This window comes from Fistularia commersonii, chromosome 11 (assembly GCF_037954325.1).
Source record: "Fistularia commersonii isolate RoL2024-O1a breed Wild chromosome 11, RoL_Fcom_v1.0, whole genome shotgun sequence".
Lineage (NCBI taxonomy): Eukaryota > Metazoa > Chordata > Actinopteri > Syngnathiformes > Fistulariidae > Fistularia > Fistularia commersonii.
Genome location: NC_141294.1, coordinates 7,832,128 through 7,855,924, shown reverse-complemented (window position 1 = coordinate 7,855,924; position 23,797 = coordinate 7,832,128). Strand labels below are relative to the sequence as shown.

The following is a 23,797-nucleotide window of genomic DNA, read 5'->3' as shown; positions in this document are numbered from 1 at the left end:
TGACAAATTGTTATATTTATTGGAAAAAAACAAAACAAACGTTATTGATAGTAAGTTTCTGTTCATGGAACAGAATTGCTGTTTTTAATTTGCCCAGTAAACCAAGCTGCAAATAACATAAAATTCTGATAATAAGAGCTGTTAAGTTCCAGTCCTCACATACTCTTGCACTTATTTGAATGATAACAGACAGATATTTTATCATGTAATCCATCTCTATGCCGGATTACACTTGTCTGTTAGCTGGCTGTGCTGTCTTCTATGTCCTCTGTCTTTTATATATGTTCAAGCCAAACCATGACCCAGAATTCGTGGCCATGTGCGATCGGTAGAACCTAAAAGAAACGGTAAATTGAGAACTTTGCCACAACAGACAAATGAAGATGTTTCCCGATGCTCCGTCGATACATCCCTCCTGTTCACGCGCCATTCTACCCTCACCCCTGAACAAGACCCCCCAAGATACTTTAACTTCACTCGAGGTAGCAATCCCAAGGGAACAACACAACAAATGGATTTGAAATAATAATCATTTTTTAAGAGATTAATCAATTTCATATTGATGTGTCTCATTGCGCTTGCATGACATGTATCATGACTTCAATGAGAGGTTGTTTACAAGAACTAGAAAGAATATTGGTGCATATAGTCCGTGTTGTCACTTGCTTTGTTTTTTGTTCCTGATCTCTTGAATTTTATTTGAATAACAGTCTACAATCATAGTTACAGCAAGATTTTCAAATCATGAAACTGAAGGCAACACTTTGTCTTCATTTTAATGATTTGAAAATCTGATAATGTCTTGAACATTTTTCCAGATGCAAAAGTTTGGTTAGAAAGCCTGGAGCTCTCGACAAAGCTGGATTTATGTTTCATGTTGCAAATGCAGCTCATTCAAGGGCGTTATATCGCATATTAGTTTTAGGTGTAAATAAAGCAATGATAATCCTTTTCACTTTGCAAAGTAAGGTCATCTTAAAGTCAGCAAAAATTAAAAAAAAAATTGAAAAAGGAATTAAAAAAAGACAAATGTTGAAAAAAAAAAACACACCAAAAGATTTAGGACAAAATTGAGGTGTCAGAGTGTGGGGATAATCTCATGATATGTAAAATAGATAATATCAAAATACTAATTCAGTTCGGAAAAAAGAGGCGAAATTGTTCAGAAATGAAAGTGTAGTCAGTATTAAATGTTTTTGTTTTAAGATAAAACAATCAAATGATTAGCGCACACTCGTGAGTAACAGTCTCATTGAGTGTAAATGCACATGTGTTGCAGGTTTGGGCGCAGCTGACACCGGAGCTCTGGACGAGACCATTCGGCTCTGGGAGCCTTCGGCGAAAATCTCGCGATGCGATTTGAATTTCTGAGTTTGAGCGACAACAGCTATACAACGAAGGTTGCTCCGTTGTTCCCTATTCCAGCCCCCTCCGGAACAGATAGACGTGACCGAAGACAGGAAAATTAGTACGAGCAGGAGTGGAAAAGTACTTCACTGGGACTATTTATTGAATGATTTAAAATTCTTCTCGGAGAGAATAAGGTTTCCCTGTTTTCTCTGCTACTGTCTCCGGAACTAGTGTCACAAGCAGACGGTATGTTCTCATCGTTTGTAGCTAACCTTGCTAGCCAGCTGCTAAAGCTTGTTGTGTTTGGTTAGCTGTCCGAAACTCTGCTTACATGTAGCCGGACAAGCTCAGACCTGTTTTAAATAGACCTATGTTGTGTTTCGTCAACGTTATAAGCTATTTATATTCGTGAATCCAAGTCTTAGCACACAGGGGTAGTTTGCGATTTCGACTGAATTAGCGTATGGACGGCTAGCCTGTTTAGCCATCAGTGAGATGTAAGTCTGTGCCAAGGAAATGCCTATGGTTGGGGTCATGATATTTTTCTTTACAAGCTGTTTACCAGTAGATGAAACTTTAGGTTTGTAGACACTTGCGGATGAGAAGACGACTCCAGCCAGTGTTAACAACTAACATCACACCAGGTTACTTCACTTGGGGAGCAGGGCAGAGATGACAGTGACTACCATGATTTAAAAAAAAACCTGGCAACAAGATGGGACGTTGTTATTTCAGTGAATGTTGTAACGTCACCTCTGTCAGCTGAAAAACTCAACTACGGTATCCGTCAGACATAATATGTATCTGTACATGTGAGGAAAGTCTCTGTTGGGTAGCTATTTAAGTTGCAAGATGCCTGTATTGCAAAATATAGATCTAGTACATAACACTTTTGCGTACTTTTTAGCATGGGCTTTGTGAGGTGACAATAAGAACTTTGTGATTTCTTACAATCCTAACCATGTAGCCAGCTCATAATAGATAATTGGTGTGAAAGGAACCTATTAAGCACCATATAAACTATCACCATATAGAACATGACTTGAGTATTTCTATTCCATGGGTTTTAGTAAAGCATACATCACATACACCTAAGTGTTGTGAGCTGGGGTCTGTTTTCTTCAACATGGTTTCCAATTCTTATTATTGTATGTTGTTCTATAGATGTAGTCTGATACTACAACCTGAAGGGGAAATCGTTTTACTCAAGCATCTGCTCTTCCCTATGTTTTCATGCTCAGTTTATTGTCCTTGGCTGGAGGTTGAACACTTGGTTCATATATTTTGGCACACATCACACCCTGTCATTGTCTTATGCTTGAGGTGGAAAGTTAGTACATCAAAAATGAGGAAGGATTATCTGGCAGCAGGTCTGTTATTCTCAGGGCTGTGTTTACTGTGGGAATCACAGTCCCTTGGACATCATCAGAGAGTCCCAGAGTACACTTGTTGGTCAGTCAGTCAAGGACATTTTACAAATATTAGGATACCTCATGGACATTGCATTTCTTAAGGTTGTCTTTTTAGCTGGGAATTGTGGAAGTCTAACCATAGAAATAGATGACATTCAGATAGAATGTTGTCTCAAGATTAAACTCTTTTTTATGGTATATTCATAAATTCTAGTTGTTGCAAGGTGTACAGCAGTGTTAAATGTAAAAAAAAATTATATTTTTTGCACTGTTAACCTATAAATTGGACTTAGTGGCTCATTCTACTGCCAGGTTTACATAAACCGTTAAAAATAGTGTCATCATGTACTTAAAGCTCAGAATGCGTGAAACAGATGGACAATATTAAAATGTTATGGTAACCTCCAGCACAGAAAAAAACAAACAGCAATAGCTTTGCCAACAACTTGATCATTACTTACTTCTCAAAATGTTCTTTGCAGATTTGCTAAAGTATGCTTACCTGGGGCAAAAAATATATCACACTAGTATTTCTATCAAGTAGCACAACAGGGCCTTTAAAAGTTTTTTTCCCCCAAAACAACAACAACTTCTTTACCCATTCTAAGGCACATTTTCTTTAGGAGCATCTTCAGCTTCTCTTTCTTCCTCTGCAGTTTTCTGTTTCTGCTGTCCAGTCCACCAAAACCTCTTTCCTAATCTGACGGTTACCTAGCAGCAAGCTTGCTGCATCTAGCATGGTGTAGAGTGTATTGTAAATTTACATGCTTTTGTGTCACAAAGTGTTTTCATTCAATTGTATTTTGCCATGTTGGACTTCATTGTAGGCTATTTAATTTTTGTTATGAAACAAGACCCATCAGTAAAATGCCATTGACATTAATTTGAATACCCTGTTCTAAACAAAATAACTCTAAAGTTTGTGAGAAGAACTCATGAGGCCAGAAGAATCGTTCTCTGTTCTTGATTATGAAATTATTTTTAAAATTTGAAGTATGTCGTTTCCTGTTTTTCCATGAGATTAGGAAAATAAACTGAACTATCATTGTTGAATTTTTGAACAACCATATGTGTAGCAGTGTTACGTGATTAGGATCATCTTAAATGCTTGCAGAAATGGGATGACCATTGATGTTGACAGTTTTGCTTCCCCTTGTGTGATTGGTGTATAGGTATCAAACTGACATTTTTCTGGTTTGACATCTATTCCAACTGGTCAGTCAGGGGACAATGGGTCATGACCTGACAAAGCAATGTTCGCTTAACCTAAACCTGGGTTTTACAATGAGTGCTTGAATTAACATTTAATCCCCCTTTGACCACAATGAGCCTGCACTACAAAAGCAAAAGGGCTGCTTTTTGTACTTAAGGTTTTTGATTCTATGATAATTAAGACTGCTGATATAGCTCTCAAAGTTGTTTCAAGTTTTCTGTAAAACCTATAAATCCAGATTTAAAGTCAGTGAATTAAGCACTCACATCTTTGAGACACTGATCTAATGTGTAGAAGACATGAAATAGTTTGTTTTGAATCACATTAATGCTTGCCCATTGCTAATAGTTGTATTACTGCTCTTACATGCCGAATACCAGTTGTCCCATTAGAATTGAGTATAACGCCCATCCACTTTATGAAGTTTAACCAAAATTCTAGTGTTCTCAGCCATAGAACTCAGGTATTATTCTCTTTGTCTTTTTGTGACAGAATCATCTCTCCGAGAGAATCCAATTGATCTCCCTAATATTAAAGATGAATAATGATTATTAAAGAATCTCCCGTATCGAAGTTTTGTGATTACGCAATATAGTTTTTTTTTTCGTCAGAGGGCAGTCAGTGGAATTCTCAGTTTAGAGGTGTTGAAGGGCTCCTCAGTCTTAACAGCTTGTTATTTAGACCTGTGTTTCCTTCCAAACAAAGGTCATTAGCCCAGCATGACGACCTGTCCTATGTTCTCTTTGTGTTTGTTTGTCAAGACCTACAAATGACCTCCCTCTGTTCCTCGAGGGTAAACACAGCTGCAATACTAGGTGGTTGTGGCCTAACCAACACATCAGGGTGCTTTTATGAAACATGATGTATGCCTATCTGAGTGCCCCCTTCCCATCCTCCAATGCATCCTGGCTGACTAGGCAACCTAGTGAATGTGTGTAGTATCACATGTATTTGTGATGCACTGGTACATGAAACATATGTCTGAGCAGATTTACAAAATCCTCAGTTGGGTGAAAAGTTGTTACATGTATTGAGTTTATTCTGACAGTGAGTGAAGCGATGAATTATTAAATAATAGATTAGTTGCTGGATTGTTTTTCCTTGAATGATCGATAAAATATCTGAAAGTTTTCGGTACTATTTCAGTACTTCCCAAGACCAAAAATGACAAAAAAAATCCCAAGAATTTTGTCTTATAGAAACTGCTGCATCACAGAAGTTAAACAGAGTGATTAAATGCTCCCATTAACACTGAAAATATTAACAATTATAATGTTGCACAGTTATTAGTTACATTTAAAAAAAAAAGGGGGGATTGTCACTCAGACTTTATACTAATTTATTAACAGAGATGTCAATAATCAAGGCTCAATAATCAAAGGGATTTTAGTATATTTTCATCAGGATAAACAATTTCCACATATGCACCAGATTTAAAGGCATTAAGGCATATCCTTGTTTCATACAAAGCATCAGGGCTGTGCAGTTTTTATGAAATGATTGATTGTGTCTTGGATTAGGTGAGCTATTGACTAATTTATTTATAAACGGAGGGTTGTTATGTCATATTGTTGGTCTAGAGAAGACTTGTTCTAATTTGCTTGAATGAGACTGGTCGGTCCCCCATGTATTTGTGACCTGTGCTATCTCAATTTGTTTCCCAGGTTACTGACTAAACTGGGAAATTAAATTAATTGTCCCATTTTCCAATTCATGTTGTTTGCTTGACATTAGTTGTACCTTTTTTATACAGCTTTTCTCCAATGTTGTCCATAATACAGCAAATGATGACTGACTGCTCTCTTGCCAACTTCAGATTGTTGATCAGGTTTATGTTAAGTGTTTGTGTAAGCCTTTCCCTCATAAAGTTTTCATGGTTATCCCTTTCGGACTTGTTCTGTTGGTAAAAAGTGCTCTTCTTATAAAACTCGTCATGATCACTCACATGGAAGCCATGGTGAGTTTTGTGTGCGTGTATGTGTTGTTAGATGCCATGGGGATATTGTAAATGGTGTGCACATGACAAGGACCACCACGCTGTCAGTTTTTGTAAATTACGCAGACACAGTATTGGTTGAAGTAATGGTTTTTGGCATGTCTGTGTTTTTTCTCTTTTCTTCAATAATTGAATTGCAGTAGAAAGCCAGCTATCTGATCTACTCCTAATTCTAACATTTTTTGAAGACCTCAAACTGACCATTTTAAATAGCATTGTGTGTACTACAGAGGAAGATTTAGTGAGAGTGCAGTTAAGTAATTAAAAGACCAAAACATAGCACCATTTCACTGTTAAAGCAACACATGCAGGGTAATAATTGCTTCTTTCTAAGTGTAAAGACTACCTTTTGGTTGACAGCACCTCAATATGTTACCCAGAAGACCCAGTCTTCCTTTTTCTGAGTAAGTGAAACAATTAACTGCCTGCAATGCACTGTGGCTGGAACAAGCATTCATGATGTTTTCAATTAGATACAGCAGTCCCTCAGGTGACTGCCCATAATCCATTTTGCTGATCAATTAATGGATATTAGAAGGATTTTTTTTTTTGCCAAACTAGTCAGTGAAGCACAGGTTATAAATAGTAACACGTTCTTGTTGTTTGATAGTTGGCAAGCAGTGTTTAGTTGCATCACCTCCACCATCTGGTATACTACAAAACAAAGAAATCGGTCAAGATCGCAACAATCTGTGAGATTTTTTGCAATCTAAAGCCTAACTTAACTTTGAAAATCATGACCCACTGACAGTTTGGTGTTCTGCCATCCTGTGTGATGATGTTATGATTTATTTTAAAGATGCAAGCGAAAATATTCATTAGATTCCCAATATACTGCTTCACTCCTTTGTATTTTCTCACCCTCTATCTGGGCTTGGATTTCTTTTTGCTGAGAAGGAATGCCAGGATGCTTACCTCATTTCCTCCTCTCATGAGTGAAGTGAGGGAGGAAAGAGGGGATGTGGGGCTGGAGACTGTACTGGCTTTGTTGAATTGGAAACTTTTCCTTTTCTTTTCCCTCTCGGCCTGCCTTGCCTCTCTTTGTACAGTCAACAATAGGTTCCCTGTTAACATTGCTGTTGTGGTTACTGTGTGTACCAATTTTCAAGCTAATGACAAAATATTACATGCGTATGTTTTTAATTTTTTTCCCCCCAATACTCTCTAAATACAGCAGCCTAAGATAGCCCTGACATATAAAGTGCAATTGACCCCAACCCCAGCTTTCAATTGCGACCATACTTTTGTGAAAATAGAGCAGGGAAGTACACTGTTTTCCTTTCATCATCACATACTCATGAGGTTCTATGTCTGTTCATGATGCAATTGAAGCCTCACTAATGTGTTGGCTGTCCCCAGTCCATAGAAGCCCAAGAATGTGCATAGGGGCAGCATTACACAGGAGACAGGCAGACCTGGAATGCAGCTGGAGTGACACTGGATGGCAGTGACTGAGCCACTGGCCGCTGCATGTTTGATGGTTCACTTTTGCTTGTTCTCCTCTTTGAGCTTGGGTGTTTCAGCACCTTGGTGTCCTCTTTGCCCTTAACTTGCTGAGTTTCAGTGCATCAGTGCTGTGTCATTCTTTTGTTTTGTATTGAATAGTATTATTCAGTGAGTTTACTCCCAAATTATTATACTTTTTTCTACATTTGTTGATCGGGGCCAACTCAAAAGTTCCTAATTTATTCCATATTTTGGCTTGCCATTTGAACAATACAGTGTGAAGTAACTTTTACCTTAAAATGTCTTTGACAGTTAACACTTCTTTTTTAACATTGCATTTTAACTGCTCTTAAGATGTGTATTCATTTTAAAAAGCTTTCTCTACCATGCTTGATTAGAAGTTTCAGCCTTTTGTTTTTTAGTTTTTAAATGTATTCTATGATGCAAAAAACTGCTCATTAGAAGAAACGTGTCCAGTTTGCACTAAGATAACTAATTTCACTTTGTGTATTTGCACCACCAACTTGATTTCCTACATGTAGTTTGTTTTCCGTGGCCCAGTCAAGTTGGGCTCCATAGAGACACATCTTACTGCTTATGGAACACAGGTCACTAGCGAGCCTGCTTGCTAAGTTTAGACTTGGTAGAATCTCAGGTCCAATTACCAACTGGCATGGCAGGCATTCCGCACTGCTGAGTCACCCAGGGTGGTCCGTTCTTTAGGTGCTAATTTACCTTCCTTGAAAAGGAAAAGACCAGGGTTGGAGATTTGCCCATCATAATTTTCCTGTAGAGTTGTCTGACCAAGCTTATGTTTAACCAGTGTGTCAACATGGTTGGAAAATCACTGAAGGCGACTCAGAATGTCCGATCGTTAAGGTTTTTTTATGTACATGTTGTATGTCTGATTCCTTTTTTAAAATAATATTGTAGGGGAAAAAGTGTGTGTGTTATTCAAAAAGCATATTTTATTAACATCAACAGCCCACCTTGCATTTTTGCATTACTATTGCAAGATTTTAAAATCTGTTTGCTTCACTTCTCAATTTTCAAAGATGGGGATGATTGAATTTGCTCTGCTGTGGTTCAAGTAAATCTTATATAAACATATTTTGACAATTCAATTTATTATAGAAATACAAATGTTGAAAAAGAGGCATTTAGCTCATCAGTAGTGGTTTACATTGGAAAATCTGGAAATTCGTTTTACTTTGTAAAACGAGAAAACAATATTCCTTCTCATTATTGTGTGTTACAGAGCTGGGACAGTGTGTTTGTGAGTGCTATTGCACTTATTTGGGATGAAATGAAAATGAGTAAAAATACTGGATTAGTTTTTGAGATTCAAAGTTGATGTCCCATGGCTCTCTTCTTCTGCTCAGTTGTACTCTCTCACACTGCAGCAGGTCAGCTGTGGTCAGCAGTGGATCCGCTGCCCTCAAGAATGCCTAATAAGTTCTTTTCACATGGAAAGCTCTGGCATGTCTATAAAGTTCCAGCATCCTATTTGCTTTCATTTTGTTGTGCCTGCCATTCATGTTTATGAACATTAACATAATAACTGCACTTGTATCTGTATTACATAACTCGATTGTCTTGTACCAAAGTACTCTACAAATTATATAGTGGTGATCACTGAGACGCTTTAGGTTGTTTGATTATTTTAGCAGTCAAACTCTGCATATATTAGCTTGCCTACTCATAGGCATGACCACCCACTCAATATACATTAGCTCAGAGATTTCTCATTTTTAGTCTTACCTCCATTCTGGACACATTTAGTCTGCCTTATAATTCAATCACTAAGTGTCCTTGGAAGCAAGAACTGAAATTTGTGTTCTTTGAAGCAAGCCTTAATTAATAGCAGAAGCCCTTATTTGTTCCCATTACTGAACACATCTGTGTTTTTGGATAGATGTCAATATGAGATGGGACTTCATTTCATTCGGTCCTCAAAATTGGAAACTTCTACTTGGATTTTAACACAACAGTATTAAAATTACTTGCATCGCACATTGCCAGTGGTAACAAGCATAATCTACAACACAAAAAGGCTAAATAGCACAGACCGACTGGGTGTAGTTTCTGCAAGATAAGCTGTTTGTAATTAGGACCTGTGGAGATCCAGAAAAAAAAACAAAAAAAAAACATAATCCAACTAATGACATAACTAGGTACATTGGTGGAGTTCGGAATTTCGTTGCTTTAATACAAATTCAGTAGTGCTCTGCCACCGATGTCTCAGTAGAACTCCTTTATGTCTAATACCAATATTGCAATTCATTGATCTCCAGTCTTTTTTCCATTCTATAAAAAAAGCTTCCAATACTTAAGCTCATCTGTAGTGCTATGCTGCTGCTTGTTTTTCATTTAAAACTTTTGTCAACAAAAATTAACAACTCTTGTGATCATTCAAACATTTAACAATGATTTTAAATGCAACTTAGCCTATTGTATAACTTCATTATAAAAGTGGTACTGTCTAGTAGATTATCATGTAGATCTTATATCTTAGATTTGAACTTTCCTTATAGAATCACAATTGAAAAAAATGTTGTTTTTTTATACAGTACAAACAATGAAGTTTGATTTGAGAGAGTCAATGATCTGTAGAACACCTGTGTGGATTGAGTAACAGCAGAGACTTTTCTAAGGAGCCTCTTGTTCTCCTCACTTGTTGAAGGAACACAGACAAATGTAGCTGACCTCAACACAAAAAGGCAGTCTAGGTTGGTTGATTTTTCAAGCACAGCAGTGGCCTGTCTGAATGTTGAAATTCTGCTTACCGATGGAGATCTGCACTTGAATGTTGGCATTTGTGGTGGGGGATTCAGAAGCAGCTACTCTGGTGCTTCTGATGTCATCCTCCCCAACTCTATTTTCATCTTTTCCATCCCCCCGTTACATTACTATTTAAATTTTTCAAACCTTTGAAGTACTTGAAATAGTAAGTGACACACAAGTAGAATTTAAAATGAATCCATTCTTGTTATCAAGAAGAGAATAGTGGCTGGTAGCTAATTTGAGACACTGCCATATGTACACATTTGATACCTCCCAAAGTATGTAAATTTTGCCCAGTCAAACATTCACATTCTTGTTTTATTCAAAGAATCAACAATCGTTAAATAAAGTTAACCGAGACCCCCTTTACAGTGCTTTATATCTTTATATACACAGTACAATGGCTTGGTTCCCACATGTCTGAAAGGGCTTTTCACTGCCTTGAAGTGGCTGCACTTAATTTCATCATTCTCTGTGCTGGAGAAAGAACACATTTAAGGACTTTGACAATAGGGATGATATAATATGCAGCTGAAGAGCTTTCCGCCCTTCTCATCACGCTGAAAAAGTGTAGGGACCAGTTACAGCTGCCTCAAATTAATGCCTGCAATGTGAGTGGCAGGTCTGCTCCATATTCACAGAGGACTCACTTCTGTGCATTGAGGCCTTTGTTTGTACATCTTGCTCTAGGTACTTCAGTCAAATTTTCAACTCCCTTTGAATATCATCCAACCTTGAATTTACCAGTGGAAACTGATTTCAATGACCAACAATTTTTCTGCAGTTATTGGTGCATCATTTTTCTTTTGTTGGCATTGTAGTCTCTTGTGTACAATAAATTGTAGTGACGTGCAAACCATCCCAGGCAAACTGTAGGTCTTCCATTCCTTTTATTACTTGATGTTCACACTTTGCACAACATAATCTGGTTGTTCATCCGGCAGGTGCAATTTCAGTTCCTGTGTCTGTTACTGTTTTTGCTTTATTGTTGTTTGGAAGGAGTTTTCTTGGGCTGTGTATGGTTTGTGGCACCACATAGAGTTGCAGAGATGGACTTGTCTTTTTTGAAATTGTTGACTTTATAATAGGTTCATTGTGTGTTCACCACCGCTTTCACCCCTCAAAGCACCCACATTGCACAAATTGCCCTCTACTGTTTTGAAATTTTCTTCGAAATGATGAGTTTAAACAACGTGTCAGTCCAAAAGGCCACAGCATTTGGTCATGGTGTTTAGAAAGACTGGGTTTCAACTATGACACAACTGGTCCTATCTGAGCCCTAATACCCCAACTTGACTGAAATGACTGAAAAAGGTACTACTGGTAGCTGATATGCCCCAAATACTGTTGAATTGTTCATGTTTATTTTTCTCACATCTATATTGAAGCTAGAGTGGACTGTGTGCACAGGATGTATATCAGCATAAATGTTTTCACTGTCTGAACCAAATTTGCCAATTTGGAGGAACAAAATGCCGAAGCTATGACTCCTAGCGGACACCCTGCTTCAGACTGAGTGATGCACCTGACAAAGCTAGTTTTCGGGCAAGCCTATAGATTTGCTATTCTTACGATTGAAGTTTCCATCATGTGCCTCTTTTAAAATTGCTGCAGTAAGATGGTGCCTGTTAAACTGTTTATTGCTATTCAAATGAATTATTTAGTTTTTTAATGGACTTTGCAATATTCTACCATTTATTGTACAGGAATTGAAATTATTAGCTTGGGAACTAAAAACATCTAACATTTGAAATGGCTACCTTCTTATGGTGTGATTACTACTCCTGCATATACTTCAGGATCAGAATGAAATTTGGATTTAGCTGTATAATAAAAGCAACCGCTCGATAATTACACTAGACAAATGTCATAAACTTGAACCAAAAATATAAACAAATCCCTTTTCGTTATTTTGTTATTTTTGGCTGATCATATCCAGAGATGCAAACGTCATCCAGGATGGATATGCTTTCTTGTATGCTTCAAACTTCTGTATGTGAATTTTAAAAAGGAATACATTTAGCTTTAATATTTGAGTTGAAATAAACTTGTCATATTTATTGTTTTCCTTTCCATTCTCACTATTACACTTACTTGCACTCATGTGAATATGCAATGAAGTTTTACCAACTACTGAAACTTTGAAGTGGATGCCAGTGAACGGAGACTCCATAGTTGTAATGCCATCAGCTTAATGTAGATTTTCGATCATGTAGTAACAGATATATAGTCTAATTGACTCATTCTTGTTTACCAACAGAAAATTGAATGTTTTGCCACTACTTTTTCTGTTTTGAGTTTTTTTTTTTAACTATTAAAATTTCTTTGGAGACTAATCATTTTCTGGTGTGAATTGAAATGGATAACTGAAATATTGAAAAAAACAACAATTAATGTTATTTCCATTTCTCCCTTATCTCCTTCATTTCCTTTTTTGCCTTTTCCCTACCATGTTCTTCTGTCATTCTTAACAGGTCCTGTTGCCCCCGTTTTGCAGCTAGTGACCCCACACCTCCGCCAAAATCAGGCTGTTAGATGTGACCACGAGGTTGATCAGGAGAAGCCACCATGTCTTAAACACAGAGGGGCCCTCTGGAGCCCTGTCCCCCCACCTTGGAACACATTCCCCCTCCCCCATCCACCACCTGACCCCTTCCCACAACCCCATTCCACTCCCAGAGTTCCCTGCAGATGTGAGGGACAGGTTACCCAGCCCTGGCTCCCCACTGGCACAGCCCCCCGCTCCCTCTGGAGAGATGAGCCTTCAGAAGCATCAGCAGTTGGGTGGCGGGAGTGGTGGGATGACAGGGTCTGACCGTGACTTGCAGTCCACTGCCTCCTCCATTTCCCTGCCCTCTGTGAAGAAGGCTCCCAAAAAGAGGCGCCTTTCCCTGGCATCTCTTTTCAGGCGGCGAGGAAGGGAAACAAAGTCAGGACGGCAACGGTCTCGAGAGCTCCAGTACCCAGGGATTGGAGGGCTGGCAGGGGTGGATGGGATTGCCAGCATAGAGAGTATCCATTCTGAGATTTGTAATGATAAGAATTCTGCCTTCTTCTCTGTGGCCGGTACCGGAGCTGTCTCTGCCGCTGCCTCCACATCATCTGCCTCGGGACCATCTTCATCAACCTCCTCCTCCTCATCCTCCAAACTTGGAGGTACAGTGGGGACAGACCTACTGGAGTGTCCGCTGTGCCTTCTGCGCCACTCCAGGGAGAATTTCCCTGACATTATGACATGTCACCACCGCTCCTGCATCGACTGCCTACGCCAATACCTGCGTATTGAAATCTCAGAGTCACGTGTCAACATCAGCTGCCCAGAGTGTTCAGAGCGCTTTAACCCACACGATATCCGCATGATCCTGGGGGACCGTGTGCTCATGGAGAAATATGAGGAGTTCATGCTGAGAAGGTGGCTGGTGGCTGACCCTGATTGTCGCTGGTGTCCAGCGCCGGACTGTGGGTAAGACATGAACATGAATTAATAAAACCTGAAAACAGTGAACCATATTATTGATTCTGGCCTCATATGCCACCGAAGGAAAGATCAAAATCCGGACTGTATATGTATAAAACTAATTAGTGAGGGAAAAAACTTCATAAAATTATTTCAGACTACCACAGGCTACAGACACTGTGGCAGGTAAGTCATTACTTTGAATCTCCTCATGAACTAACAATCATTAATAAAAGTGATTGAGATGTATTCAAAGATGCTCATCAAATAACATTTAGTAAACCCCGTTATTAGACCTGTTGGGACCTGTTGCGCGCGCACACCATACTCTTAATTACTCAGTTTGAATTTGACAATGTTTTTCCACACTTAACATCTGTCTGTGGGGACAGACCTGCTGTGACCCAAAAAATGCACAGTTCATACTGAAACAACAATTTGATTGTGGTCCTCCACAAGTGTTGGAGGAAGGAGGAGACAAAAAAGCTGGACAAGTTGTGCGAAGTGACAAATCCATTACTTTGATATAGAACCATCATCAGCTAAGTCTTGTGAAATTGAGCGTTTTTATGACATTTTCTGTGGTGAGACATGGTTTGAAAGGTATGTGCTCACCAAACGTCCCCCTTACTTACCACAACAATCACTCTGAGGGAAGTCATTTAGATGCACGTTATAGTAGAAGTTACAATCTTGTTGAAGTGGCCAAAGCTAATGAGGCTCAATGAAAGGACATAAAGAGGAAGACAGAATTATACTGGACAAAAAATCCTTTTCTCCATGCTCAGTTTATAATTGTATAAGAGTAAGAGTAAGGTGTCTACCTGCCACTCCCTAGCCCTTTCAGTCCCTTGCATTTGAGAACACAAGTTGCACTTCATTCAAGTTGATGCTTTGTTTTTTTTTCTTCTTTTCAGACAGTTTTGCTGTCACATGGTTACGGCGGCCAAGCTCTGTAGGGATATGACATACCAGTAAAGTAATTTATCTTGGCCTCCTTTGATTAAATGATAGAAATTGGACCCTCATGTTACACTATTGTTAAACATGGGAACAGCCAAACACAGTGTAAATACTCAGTCTTCTTTTTTTGCTTTGTATCTAATATATCTGTTTGTCTGTTCTATTACCACCAACTGGTAGGGTTCCAAGTCGAGGGCCATTCAATCTCTTGCATCCTATCAGAATTTATTGTAGTAATCTTCATCTGATTTACTTAAGCCAAACAATCATTTAATAGTTGGTCAGCTGGATGATTGCTTATGACAACTTGCTATTCTGTAGCTTAGACAAAAATAATAGTGACACTGTTTTAACTTACATGAAAATAGAAAATAGCAGGTCTGTCCTATCTAGTAATATGTCTGTAATTCATTATTACAATATATTTTACCCATTCAAGAATGACTTTTCTTTAACATTTCTTTTTACATTTCTGTTATGCCTTTCTTTTCCCCAACAGTCCTTTTAGAATGCAGGACCCACACATCAGAACTATTTCAACATTACAGGGCATTGTTCCCTTTGTGCAGTGTTGTGGCCCACCACTGTTGGCAGTATTTGACCCTTGTTTGTAGCATTTTGACAGCTGAGCATATTGAATGGGTGGTGGCAGCTGTCAGTGCCTTTTTTGTTTTGGTTCTACAAGAGCACGAACATGATCTACAGTGTCTGCCAGTATTTGGAGCGGACAATGTTTAACAGACAATCTTGGGCAGCTATTTTCCCTCCTCCTTCCCTCCACGTCCATGCAGGGACATTTAATTTTTACACCCTAGAGTGGCTCAGAAGAAAGACAGAATTTTTCTCTCTTTTTCATTTTTCCTTTTCCCTGCTGTTTTGTCTTTTGATTTTACTCCCCTCTTCAGTCGCTACCAAGTATGAATTGTAACAACAGGTAGACTGGCCCGATTATTCCATAATTCATTTCAATAGTACTGGCCTACAGTCTATCCATGGAGGACACAACTAATAAACAGTATCGAGGAAGAAGATCAGCATTGTCTTCTTTTCAACAGGTGGTCTGTGTCTTCACTCTTGAATGCTTACTCTTGCCTCCTTTTGTCCGTGTTTTTTTTTTTTTTTTACCAGGTATGCAGTGATTGCCTTTGGATGTGCCAGCTGTCCCAAGATCACATGCGGCAGAGAGGGTTGTGGTACAGAATTCTGCTATCATTGTAAGCAGCTGTGGCATCCCAACCAGACCTGCGATGCTGCAAGACAGCAGAGAGCACAAAGCCTCCGGCTGAGGACTGTCCGCTCATCATCCCTCAGCTATAGCCAAGAGAGTGGAGCTGCAGGTTGGCAATATGAATACATTCGATTAACATGAATCTTTTTGCTTTATTTATCCTTTATTATACCCCCATGCAAATCAATTAAAAGACGGGTGGAGCTGTGTTCATTGGATTACCACCATATAATTACATGCTACACTCGGCATCAGTGAAAATTTGAGATGTTACTGTTGTAATCTGATGCACAGGTCACCAGGGAAATTGAAGATGTCCACTTTACCTGGAAATACAACATCGTTGGTTTTTGAGTTTGAGTATTTTGTCAAGATCAAACCGTGCTATAACTAATTAGCATACCCATAATGGCACCGAAATGTGCCAAGTTTCTCCTGAGATCAACAATATTTTGTTCGAATGACAGACTCTCGCTGCAAGGCTTTTAAAATAAGGTGTTCAAATATAAGCGTGGTCAACCCATGACTATTCAGTACTAACGTATTAATGTTAGCATACAATAACCATTCTACCTCTTTTCTTGTAAGACTTATACAAGTTTTACTATATTTCTGACTTAATTATTTTCTTCTAACCCTTCTTCTCTAGCTGATGATATCAAACCATGTCCACGCTGTGCTGCTTACATTATCAAGATGAATGATGGCAGCTGTAATCACATGACCTGTGCGGTCTGCGGCTGTGAGTTCTGTTGGCTCTGCATGAAGGAAATCTCTGACCTTCACTACCTGAGGTAAATCCCCACAAGGGCATGAAGAAAATGAAGATTGATTTGAAAGATTTTATCTTCTATTTCTTCGGTGAAACATGCTCTTCAGCTCAACTGAAATGTAGCTGAAGTGTCTAGCATACATTTTCTTGGCTTTATGGCCAGGTATCAAAATAATTTCACTTGGCGCATCTTAGTCTAAGTGATTCTTTTTTTTTTTTTTTTTTTGTTGAATGGCAAATTGTCTCCTCATTGAGTACGATAATTGTCATTTTAATTTCGGTACAATCTTATCACACATTCATAAAACACTTGGCCTTACAAAAGTTCAACCTACATGTCTCAATTTAGGTTTACTATTCTTGGATAAATCACTGGGTTTGATTTCATTCCACATTTGTCTAATCATTTTTCAGGTAATATTAGACTAATCACTCAATTGTGTGAATATAAGTCTTTTATCCCCTTTAGAATGTCATCTTCTACTTCAAGTGTCAGTTTGGAAGATGTAATGTTGCATTAAGAGTTTTTATAATCGTTGAGGCTTTCACATTTAGCTTTCTTTTAAAGCTTCTTTGTTGAATGTTGTTTCTCTTTGTCTACATTCAAAGTCCCTCTATCAAAAAAAAAAAAAACAGCTTTCACATTGCAACTTCTTGTTTTGTTTTAAATGGTGCTGGAAGGGAATCCCATAAATCCACTTGTTCAACTTCATTAGCACCACTTGCACTGCTTTTTTAGAGGACTGTCCAATCAGTCCCAAGGCCCTACTTTTTGATGTAATTCTATTTTTTTTCACGTCTTGTATCTTTTCTCACATGTTGTTACCGACTAGTTTAAAGAGCTGTCATAAGTGGGTCATCAAGTAGAAGACATTCATCACAGGAATTAACTTTTTCCAGTAACATCACTGTTTGTGACCGACTCATTGTTTTTATTCTGAATCTTTCCCATTGACCTCTTTCAGTCCATCAGGCTGTACCTTCTGGGGGAAGAAGCCATGGAGCAGGAAGAAGAAGATTCTGTGGCAACTCGGAACACTTGTCGGTGCCCCTGTCGGCATTGCACTCATTGCCGGCATAGCCATTCCTGCTATGATTATTGGCATCCCAGTATACGTAGGAAGGAAGGTGAGACTCGGGACAAAGTCACAAGCATCTGTCTTGGCCCATTCAGGTCCTACTTGCTCCGGATTCTCACGATTTACAGATTTCCACGTTTTATCACTGTGTAGATATGTATGTTGAATAATTTTTACAGGATCTTTCCCCTCAAACACTGCTGGCTTTTAAATTATTGAACCAGATATTAATACCATTGATCAAACAGACAAACAAAAATAAATGTAAAATTAGCAGACATGCAATCTCATTTAAATTTCAGGCGCTGAAGATATCAATCTCAATTCTCTGTCCTGTTTTAGGGTTAGGTGAAATGCCTTTTCTCTGCCTGGTAACATGCATCTTTTTTTGTTTTTGTCATTCTTATCACCGTAGTCTTGTTTAATGAAAACTTTGACAGACCATTAAAATGAAAGCAAAGCAGAATTCCCCACGTCTGCTTGCCAAGAAGGGCCGACCAGCTTTCTGCCTCAATAAAACAGACTGCATCAATTTGTAACCACGAACACAGTGTGCCTTTGCATGAATCACTTGCATTCCACATGCACAGAATGCATGTAGCTGCTCAGCCCTGATGTTAAATCTGCTTCCTGATGAGTGATCATTACGCCATGGACATTTAACTTGAATATGATCATATCTATTCATGTAAAGTCTCATGTTATTTGGAATTTATAAATCCTGACCAACTTATGCAGGAAATTTTTGAATTGAATTGTATCTATATATTTGTTTTTTTCCCCTTTATTGACATCTGCCTTTTCTAACTAAATAATTTGCTTTCTGCTCTCACCTAGTTGTTCTAATTTAAGTAGATTTATCATTTATCTTACATTTGACCGTTTCCTCTTGCTGGGTCATAAAGGCCTTGATACAGAGGCTGTGACTGTCTTGACTACTTTGGATACAAAGTGACTAAGAATGAGAATTACACTTGTTATTTTTTTTCCTGTCAGATCCATAATCGCTACGAAGGCAAAGACATTTCCAACCATAAGAGGAACCTGGTGATTGCTGGTGGAGTGACCCTGTCTGTCATAGTGTCTCCAGTTGTAGCAGCCGTAACTGTTGGTCAGTTAACTCCTCGACCTGCTCTTCCTCTTATTCTGTGTTCTGTTGTTCATCTTATGCATGTTTGAAGATCCTTATTTACCTATCTTTGTTTGACATTTCAAGCATCAGGAAAATCTTTTGTTTAATGTTGGACTTAACATCATACGAAAAGTTTGTTGTCAAAGCAAACTGAATTTCCTAAGGCCTGTTGCATAACAGGGGAAATGATTAACCAGATCAAGATCGCTTAGATTGCAGTTAGCACAAGGACCTTGCCATTCAGTGTCATTTACGTGTCTTTTTTGCCTTTATGCTTCAGGCATTGGAGTTCCCATCATGCTGGCCTATGTGTATGGTGTAGTGCCCATCTCATTGTGTCGTAGTGGGGGTTGTGGCGTCTCTGCAGGGAATGGCAAAGGAGTTCGCATAGAATTTGACGATGAGAATGACATGAATGTTGGCAGCGGGACTGCTGTCACTGGTAAGCTTCAAAGACCCACTTCCCATAACCCTCTCTGAAACTTAAAACCCAAAGACTCCAAACAACAATATATCTTTGACTGATTGATAGCCTTTCCCAGAGGGCATGCTCTCTTGCTGAAAAAAAACACAGCTATTCGAGAACAAGTTTTGAATTGATCAGAAACCGCTTAGTTTTTCACAATGTCCAACCTTGAATTTCTGCATCTACTTCATGACTGTATCCTTTGTAGATACTACATCCGTAGCAGATACCAGAAACAACCCTAGTATAGGTGAAGGCAGTGTTGGAGGGCTGACAGGCAGCTTGAGTGCCAGTGGAAGCCAAATGGACAGACTTGGTGCCATCAGAGACAACCTGAGCGAGACAGCCTCTACCATGGCCCTAGCCGGAGCCAGTATCACTGGCAGCCTCTCTGGCAGCGCCATGGTCAATTACCTGAGCAGGTATTGTTGCACCAACATGCGCTGAGAGTAAAATTGTTGATGCTAGTGCATGGTCTCATGTACACACATATGTCGCAGGTTGGAGATTCAAGCAGACGTACAAAAGGACCGCTGTAGTCTCAGTGGTGAGTCTGGCACCGTCAGCCTGGGAGCAATCAGCGACAACGCTAGTACCAAAGCAATGGCTGGATCCATTCTAAATACTCACATGCCCCTGGACAGGTAAGGAGCTGAAGCTGGATCAGTTATCTGTAGTTATTCCATCTAAATCAATGCTAATTTGGTGTAGAAATGTTAAATTTTGGTACCAGAAATCTTGGATTAAAAAACATTGATTAAATCATGAATATTATTGTGATCAATTTATACCAATGAACTTAGTTAAATTCAATGAACCCATAACCATTTAATAATGTGGACTGATTTCAACTGTGATGCTTACATGTTAGACCTATTAGTTGATTTTAGCATTCTAACCATTATGTAATGTTAGTGTGTTGCATAACTCAAATTCAGTGTTTTAGAACAGTGCTTTGTGAGCGTGCATGCGTGCATGTGTGTGCCTTTTTTGTTTCTCTTCTAAACACATGGTTTTATCATGAATGGAAAAAATTAATTCTGTCATCTCTTCATGATTCTACAAGTACATTATCTACAATGTTTCTGTGGATTCAAAATATTTAGGAGGTCAGCAACAGCAGAGACAGAAGATAGGTCATAATTGTTGAGTGCGTTCATATGCAAGAAAATATGAAAGATTGTCCTCATTTTAACGTGAATTCTAGAAAAATCAACATTAAATAAATTGATGGAGGCCTGGCTTAGGTTGCTGATGTTTTCCAAGACTTTTAAAACCTGTACTATATACTTATAATGTATTTTAATTACTTTGTAGAAACACATAAATCCTACATACTATTTTTACTGTTCTTGACCGTATAAAAATATATAAAATATCTGTATTTGATAGTTATGAGTAGCTAATTGTTTTTAGAACATACAGACAGTCATTTTAAAGTGAATCACCGGCTTTCTTTTTATTCTTTCTTTTCATTTACTCTCTTATTTATGTTTATACTCATATTTATTGATACTGTAATTGTTGCACTGCTGTGACGAAAGAATTTCCCCCATGGGGATCACTAAAGTCTATATTATACCTTATTCTGAACTGCCAGTGTGAACATCGGCGTGAGATGTAGTCTGTTAATCGTCTACATGTTTTTTCCTTCATTTCATGTTTAACTGCTGATCCCACAATCAAGAGATGGGAACAGTATGGAAGTCCAAGTTGACATCGAATCCAAACCAGGTAAACTGCGGCATCACAGTGGCAGCAGCAGCGTTGACGACGGCAGCAATGTCAGCCGGTGCGGCTGGACCTGCCCCTCCAATGGCTGCACCTCCTCTGAGGGCAAAGGAGCATCTACCAAGTGGGCCAAAGAGGCAGCCTGCTCCTCTTCCAGTTTGGGCGGCAAAAAGAGCAAAGGCAAACTGCGCAAGAAGGGCAGCGGAGGGACAAAGATCAATGAGACGCGCGAGGACATGGACGCTCAGCTTCTGGAGCAGCGCAGCACCAACTCCTCTGAGTTTGACTCTCCGTCGCTTAGTGGCAGCCTGCCTTCAGTGGCTGACTCTCACTCTAGCCACTTCTCGGAGTACAGCTACTCTGATTTGGAGAGCATGAAGACGTCCTGTAGCCACAGCTCCGGCGGCGGCGACTACCACACACGTTTTGCCACCATCAGCCCTTTGCCGGAGGTGGAGAACGACCGCCTGGAGACCTGCCCTACTTCTTTGACCTCCTCTCAGGGACAAGGTGCTGTGATCACTCCCCACTCCCCGACCTCCATCACCTCCTCCTCGGGCCACGGTGCAGAGCTCTCCCCCCTCTGTTTCATTACAGAGGAGAATGTCAGCCTGGTGTGCCCTGCTGAGCTGGACTCTCACAGCTACACCGGACAGCTGCTAAAAGAAACCAACAACAACCACCAACCACAAAACCCAAATCAGACACAGCAGCAGCCGAAGAACTCCTGTATACAGACTGATATATAAAACCTTAATACCTTAAGTGCTGCACAAACGCTGTGTTCATTTTGACATCTCTTCACCTACTAACAATCCCAGTTTACAGTTTAACCCTCATTTTCTGTTACCCTTTTTACAGGGGATGTGCTATTTTAGGATTAATGTCCTTCATAGAAAGCAGTCCGTGCAAAAGCAATGTTGCATATCTATGAAGGTTTATTGGGAGCATAGCAAGGTTTTCAAAGTGTAGCCATGGGAAAATGTTAAAGTTATGAACGCAGGCGCTTCTCCCCGTGAGACTGGACACCTGCTGAAGCATTGATAGTTCACTGACTTGCCACTTCCGACAGATGGTGGACCATTCCTTTGGTCACTGTGCTGTTAATAAGTAGGTAAAGATAAAACCACTGTGCCAGCTTTGATAGTATCTGATTTAGGCTCAACAAGATAGAGGCAAGACTGTTCGGGAAAATGAATGACAGAATTTTTCCGGAGGTGAACTTAAATAGGGACCAGGCAATAAGGAATTTTTCCCCACTTGATCTATTAATAGTAAAAGATGAGATATTGTTTTCTCTTCTGTTATTTCATTTCCTGTGCGTGTTTTGAATTGAACCATCTGTTCCATAATTTAGGTCCAGGCTGAACATCCAAAGTCATTTTAGCACTAAAATGGACTTGTGACAAAAACTGAGATTCCCTATATAGATTGACACGCAGTTGAGTCTCTGCATGGGGATGGAGCTCAACTGCTCTCAAGTGACTTGGTAACCACTGAATTTTTATCTGTAGCCTGAAATTCTGTGTGCTTTTAGTGCAAAGATGAGTTTGGAAGCTCAGTTGTCGCTTTGCTCAGTGGAAAGCTCGTGTTTGTAGGTGTTTTGAGGAGGCAAGGCTTGGTGGCAACAGATAGGACAGGATGATCTGTGGAAGGCCTCGATTGGCAAGATGGTGCTGATAGGGATTTGATTAATAATGGTCGATTCTATGACATTGTTAAAAAAGAAAATGTTATGTCCAGTTCAAAGGCCATTTATTCTGCCCGATGGTCTTGTCTCACTAAGAGAGGGCTGTGATATCTGTTAACTCATGGTGCCTTCAAGAAGCTGTTTGTGTTCTCTGTTTTTGTCTCTTCACCGTGTCTTCAAGACTTAACACATCCTCAACAGCAGAATGTCTGTCTGTGCTGAAAAGATGCTCTCGTAGTATTTATTCAGACTCGAGACACGGTAGACATGGTCAATGAAAACTTTAGTTGCCTACCAAAGACGGCACTCAGGCTCTTATTCAATCTTATACTTTTGCTTGTCACCCATAGACAACGTATAGTGTGTCTGCTTTCCACCTGTAGGTTGAATGGCGACCCAGGACTGAGGATACTAACCCTTTCCAGAAACACTACACAAATAGTTGAGGACACAGAGTGGCCAAAGGCACCTGCACTGTTACTTGTGTTTGTCAATATGTTAATGACCTGCAAATGCACAAGATTAATAAGAATACATATGTTTGTATGGTTTGTCTTTCAGTTTGTCCCAGGAGTCGTTTTTATTTCCGATTGGTGCTGCCAAGCAGACGTGAATTGAAATTCTATTTTTGACTTTTCATTATAGGAGTGTTTGCTGGAGCCTGTCTTTACTGCTCAGTGGCTGCTTAATTAAGGCCACTGAGTTGGCTCAGGTGAGCCTCTACCAAATGGGTAAAGTAAACTTGAAATATATTTTCACCCAGGTCTGTTACTAAATTGGCTTTTTTTTTTCTTATTGTCCATTGGATAAATAACAGCCTACTTGCTGCAGCCCTTCAAATGTTGCCCTTCCCTGGTTCTGTTTCTCATTACTCAAAACAAAACCGTTTTTGATTTCAACACTAGTGCCAGATATAATTGCAGAATGGCATAAGGTATTTGTATATTTGTTTGGTAATTTGCTTTACTATATGCGTGTAAATGCATATCAGACAATTAAAAAAAAAGAGCTATAAGGAATTTTTGTTTTGTCTTAAGATTTTTTTGGCTCATTGTAATACAGCTCGTAGAACCTTTTA

General features: G+C 39.3%; 1 protein-coding gene across 1 annotated transcript; it reads left to right on the top strand.

Annotated features, from left to right (window-relative positions):
* Nucleotides 1-1,358: 1,358 nt before the first annotated feature.
* On the top strand, nucleotides 1,359-23,738 carry LOC147229357 (E3 ubiquitin-protein ligase RNF19A-like). The gene is made up of 10 exons (XM_086154808.1): nucleotides 1,359-1,596; nucleotides 12,676-13,664; nucleotides 15,750-15,958; nucleotides 16,499-16,643; nucleotides 17,587-17,749; nucleotides 18,697-18,811; nucleotides 19,113-19,274; nucleotides 19,507-19,720; nucleotides 19,799-19,942; nucleotides 20,986-23,738. The coding sequence occupies exons 2-10, from the start codon at nucleotides 12,958-12,960 to the stop codon at nucleotides 21,776-21,778; spliced, it is 2,652 nt and encodes an 883-aa protein (XP_086010934.1). The 5' UTR covers nucleotides 1,359-1,596; nucleotides 12,676-12,957; the 3' UTR covers nucleotides 21,779-23,738.
* The last annotated feature ends 59 nt before the right edge of the window (nucleotides 23,739-23,797 follow it).

Coding starts and splice junctions, on each gene's coding strand:
- LOC147229357 (XM_086154808.1), top strand. CDS start 12,958: ATGAGCCTTCAGAAGCATCAGCAGTTGGGTGGCGGGAGTGGTGGGATG. Junction 18,812..19,112: donor TGTAGCAGCCGTAACTGTTG/GTCAGTTAACTC, acceptor TTTATGCTTCAG/GCATTGGAGTTCCCATCATG. Junction 19,721..19,798: donor ATGGTCAATTACCTGAGCAG/GTATTGTTGCAC, acceptor CATATGTCGCAG/GTTGGAGATTCAAGCAGACG.